The following is a 5088-nucleotide window of genomic DNA, read 5'->3' as shown; positions in this document are numbered from 1 at the left end:
GGGGTCCGGGAAGGGTCTGTGAGGGGTCTGGGGACAAGGGCAGGGAGGGAGAGGACAAGGGGGGATGGATGAAAAGTGGCAGAGGGAGATTGAGGTGAGACATGAGGAGGGAATTGTGGAGTGTGAGGGTGGTGAGAGCCTGGCCCAGGTTGCCCAGGGAAGCTGTGGCTGCCCCATCCCTGGCAGTGTTGAAGGGCAGGTTGGATGGGGCTTGGAGCAGCCTGGGCTGGTGGGAGGTGTCCCTGCCCGTGCAGGGGGTGGGACCTACATGCTCTTCAAGGTCCTTTCCAACCCAAACCATCCCATGACTCTATATCCTGATGGCCTCCCCAGCTCAGCTCTCCACCCTTTCAGGGGAAGGACCATCCCAAAGGGGTGATATGCCAAGAGGATGCAGAGGATGATGTGCAGACAGACAGCACCTGCACACACCTCAACAGCTCCACCTGAGCAGCAGCTACAGCTCCTGACACCGAGGAGACCAGACTGCAGAGCAGGAACCTGCTGCTCTGGATCTGCAGATCTAACAAACTCAGTTATTTTTATTTTCCCTGCTCATTCTTGTTGATACCCAAGAGGAATGTGAGGAGCAGGAAACCCACTTCAGACCCTTAGCACTGAAGGAAAAATTAACATTACAAATAGAGACCCCACTGGCAGTTGAGTCCCTGGGCAGACCCAGGGGCTGAGTGTGAAGGAGCCATGATTTTTAAATAGCCACTGACTAATTATAATTGCACTTGAATAACCAGTCCCAAAATACAAGAGAGGCTCAGAAGTGAAGTCTGATCACTGCCCCAACAACCCATCACTCCTTCCCAGCCACCACCACACGTGGTGCAGGGAGAGGACCCCTCTCCAGGACACCAGTTCCTGGAGGTGTCTGGTTGTGCAGGACAGGACAGCACTGAGCTCAGCCCTGGGGTGAGGCAGGAACTGGGCAACCAGGTCAGGGTGGGAAACACAAGAGCAAAGCCACGAGCAAATCAGCCCCTCCAGATTGAATCAGCAAGAGATGAACCCAAATGGTAAAACAAAACCCAAAGCAAACCAGCCCAGATGAAAAGGACTGAGATGAAAGGATGAGAAGGACTTACAGACATGTAGGAGCGAGTTCCCACAAAAGAGTTTGCCATGGAGTCAATGAGTTGCCCACTGACCCCAAAGTCACACAGCTTGATCTCCCCTCGGGAGTTCACCAGGATGTTGGAGGGTTTCACGTCTGGCAGGAGCAGGAAAGAAGAGCACAAAGGTGATTCCAGGGAAAACATGGGGCTCCTGCAGCACAGGCAGCTGTTTTTAGGTTCCTCCTCTCACCTCTGTGCATGATTTGGTGCTTCTCTCTCAGGTAGGCCAAGCCTCTCAGAACCTGGAAGGAAAGCAAAGGAGAGCAGAGCTGGGGAGGGAAGGGCTTTCCCCCCTCAGCAGGACACCTTGCATGACCCAGGAAAGCCACCCTGGAATACCCACGTGCTTCAGGGGTTGTAATTAACCACAAGACAATCCTAAATCTTGGGTTAAGTTTCTCCCAAACCTTCTCCAGGACGAGCCAACACCAAGCAGTGCAACACAAGGGGTTGGAGCTACGGACAGGGCTTGGTTTCCCCCTCCCCTCTCACACACATCATTGCTTCTTCCCTAGGTCAGGACAGGAAAGTGGTTTTGGGGGAAAGGAAGGAAGGTTCCTAAGGCAACACAAAGATTATTCCCAGACTGTGCCCAGCAAATCCCTTCTGGAAGCCTGAAGAGCCACCACAACTCACCGCTATACTGACTTTCCCCAAGATCTCCTCAGGAATTCTTTTGGCTTCTTTCAACACTTGATCCAAAGAGCCACCATCCTAAAAGAAAGAAGGGGAGGTGACCAAGCCCTGGCAGGAGGACAGAGGAGCTGGATGGAGAGGGAAGCACAAGCAGGGAGGGCACAGGGTGTGTGAGCAGGACAGGACACCCAGCTCAGCTCTGAGCACCCTCTGAAGGGATCAGAGCTCAAGCTTCTCACTGAAAACTGTTTTCAGACCATCTGCTCTCAGCCCTGCTTCTTGCTTTAGGTCTTGGCTTCCTTTCCAGCAGTGGGAAAGGCAAAGGTGATGCTGTCAGTGCTGACCCAGAGGAGAGACAACACTCTCCTCCACCAGAGACAACAGCAAATGCTCACTGGGCTTCAGGGCAAGCTCTGCAGGGGGGTGGGTTTACAACATTTCCTCTTGGCCAAGCCCCAAACCTCTGCTTCTGCTTTCCAAAAAGTTGGGCTCTGTCTTTTCTGGGGAAAAAAAGACCTGGGAGTCTTGGTGGAAAACAGGCTGAGCAGGAGCCAACGTGTCCTCACAGCCTCCTGGGGACATTGAGGAGAGTGTGGGCAGCAGGTCAGGGAGGTTCTCCTGCCCCTCTGCTCTGCCCTGTGGGCAGGTCTGGGCTGCCCAGTTCAGGGAGGACAAGGAGCTACTGGAGAGAGCCCAGCACAGGGCACTGAGATGCTGAGGGGCTGGAGCTTCTGCCTGTGAGGAAAGGCTGGGAGAGCTGGGGCTGCTCAGCTGGAGAAAAGGAGGCTGAGGGGGGGGCTGATCAGTGCTGGGGAATATCTCCAGGGGGTGGCAGGAGGATGGGGCCAGACTCTGCTCAGGGGTGCCCAGGGACAGGACAAGGGGCAATGGGCACAAACTGGAGCACAGGAGGGTCAAGTGAAACATGAGGAAACACTTCTTGACTGTGAGGGTGGCAGAGCCCTGGGACAGGCTGCCCAGGGAGGCTGTGGAGTCTCCAACCCTGGAGACATTCCAACCTGGATGTGTTCCTGTGGGATCTGCTCTAGGGGATCCTGCTCTGGCAGGGGTTGGACTGGGTGATCTCCAGAGGTCCCTTCCAACCCCACCACTCTGGGATCCTGTCACTTTGATGCCCACACAGGAGCAGCAGCTCCTACCAGCAGCACAGTGGCTGGTGCTGCAGCCCAAGCAAGGAACCACCTGCCAGCACCTTCACCTGTGTCACCTGCACTTCAAGTCCTGGGGAGACGCAACTGAGAAGAGTGCAGGGAGCAGGGGAGGAACAGGGACTCACCATGTGCTCCATGCAGATGGAGATCTCTCCATCACTGTAGAAAGCTCCATAGAATCCCACAATATATGGGGAATTACACTCATGCAGCACCTGCAGCTCTCGGATGATCTGGTTCCTGATGGCTGGTTTGATTTCCAAATGAATCAGCTGCCAAGAAAGAGGCAAAAAAACCACCTGAACACCTGGAAAAAACTTCCAGAAACCACGTGAGCAAGTTCTGAGTGTGGAAAAAAGAGTCTTCAAGGGAAGCTCTGCTTTGGTGTGGAGTTTTTTTTACCATTTGCAGACTAAATGTTAAGGATAAATAAAGGGAGAGGCAGAGCCCTGGGCAGGTTGGTGGTGACTGAGGGAAGTGGTGGCCCTGGAGCAGGTGGAGATCAGGAGGATAGAGAGTGGAAAGACAAGTCAAGGAGTTGGATGAAGGGCTGACTCAGCAGATGGGAACATTTTCCCAAGTTCTGTAGGTGGTGTGGGCAGAGGTGCTGGGGTATCAAGGGGGAAAAAGAAAAGGTGAAGATGATGCAGGTGAAAGAGCAGTTGGTTTATTGCTCAGGGCCCAGGAAGAGGCAGGGAACACAGATGTGGGCAGGGCAGCCAGAGGTGGGAAATGCAGCAGCAGGACAGAAAGAAGAGCCAGTGTTACTGTGAGTTTTGAGGCTGGGAACGAGCTGGGCTGGTGGGAGGTGTCCCTGCCCAGGCAGGGGGTGGGACTGGATGATCCTGAAGGTCCCTTCTCACCCAAACCAGTCTGGGATTCCAGGACACCCAAGCCCAGGGTCCTTCCTGCTGCCCTGCCAAGGCTGGTCCCTGCAGGGGGGACAGCCCTGCTGCAGGGGCCCTTTGCTTCACTTGCTGAACCCTGAGCTCCCAACCACCACCAGGCCACCCAGTGACACCCCCTGCTCCCCAATCCAACCCCCTGGGAGAGCTCAGCTCTGAGTGAAACCACCTGGAGCAGCAGATTTGCTCCCCAGACCCACTGAACCATCCCAAGAGCAGGTGAGACCAGAGACTGCCCCGAGAGCTGCTTCTCCAACAGGCAGAGGAAGCACCTCCTGGTTCTCCTCCCCAGGGCACCACAGCAGGAGGCACCTCCCACACCTGAGAGGAGCCCTCCTGGCTGCTGGGAACTACCTGGGGACCTGTTCAATGGGTGGGGAGGAACATGTGTGTGTGTGTGTGTGCCAAGCCCACCCCTCCACCTGCCATTCCCAGGCCTCCTCAGCCACAGGAGGTCTCAGCTCATCTGCTTCCCACTGCAGTTCATCAACACCAGCTTCAGTGGACAAAGAACCCCCCTGTGTTTTCACTCCAGGTGCACAAGCAGCTGCCCCAGAGACCAGGGGAGAGGACCCTGAGATGGGCAGGAGCAGCTCAGAGATGAAGCACCACAAGTCCCACCTAAATCCAGGCAGCCAGGACCTTGCTCTCAGCCCTGGCGAGGTGGGAGTCACCACAGAGACCCCCCGCCCCAACCCACCTAGAGCCAGGGGGAGTGCAGGACCCCCAACCCCACAGCCCCCTCTTCCTGCTCCCAGACTCACGGAACTGGAAGGGACCTCTAAAGACCATCAAGTCCAAGTCCCCTGCAAGAGCAGGAGCCCCCGTTACCTTCCGGGCCATGATGAGCCCCGAGGGTTTGTGCTGCACTTTGGTGACCACGCCACCATTGCCAGCCCCCAGCTCAGAGATCCTCTCAAAATCATCATCCTTCAGCTCCCCAACTTTGGCTTTCTGGGTCAGAAAAGCTTCCAGGCGTTTCTTCTGTTGCTCATCCAGCTCCAGCTCCTCCAGCTTCTTCTGAAGGTCCACCAGGTTTGCCCTGGAGAGAGGAGGAGGAGGAGGAAGGAGGTTGTGAGGGCAGCACCAGAGGGTTGTGGGGTGGTTGTTTTTTTTAGGGAAGCAGAGGGGAAATGACTGAAAAGTGTCATCTGACACGTGCTGAGCCCCTGGTGCAGCAGCCAAACCAGAGGGGAGCTCTGCAGGGAGGTGCTGGTGCTGCCAGGGGGGCACAGCCAGGGACACCCA

General features: G+C 55.9%; 1 protein-coding gene across 1 annotated transcript in view; it reads right to left on the bottom strand.

Moving 5' to 3' along the window:
• LOC104391569 (dual specificity mitogen-activated protein kinase kinase 2-like) overlaps positions 1–5009 on the bottom strand; it is a gene marked incomplete at its 5' end in the record, with an annotated part of 10463 nt that extends 5454 nt beyond the window's left edge. The window contains 5 exons of the mRNA XM_010000889.1: positions 1098–1222; positions 1318–1369; positions 1764–1841; positions 3061–3207; positions 4672–5009. Of these exons, the coding sequence (XP_009999191.1) occupies positions 1098–1222; positions 1318–1369; positions 1764–1841; positions 3061–3207; positions 4672–5009 (740 nt within the window). The remainder of the gene's footprint in view (positions 1–1097; positions 1223–1317; positions 1370–1763; positions 1842–3060; positions 3208–4671) is intronic.
• Positions 5010–5088: the final 79 nt, after the last annotated feature.

This window comes from Chaetura pelagica, unplaced genomic scaffold, assembly GCF_000747805.2.
Source record: "Chaetura pelagica isolate M959 unplaced genomic scaffold, ChaPel_1.0 scaffold2136, whole genome shotgun sequence".
In the NCBI taxonomy this organism is placed as follows: Eukaryota; Metazoa; Chordata; class Aves; order Apodiformes; family Apodidae; genus Chaetura; species Chaetura pelagica.
Note: the sequence above shows the minus strand (reverse complement) of the source record. Positions and strands in the feature narration are given on the sequence as shown.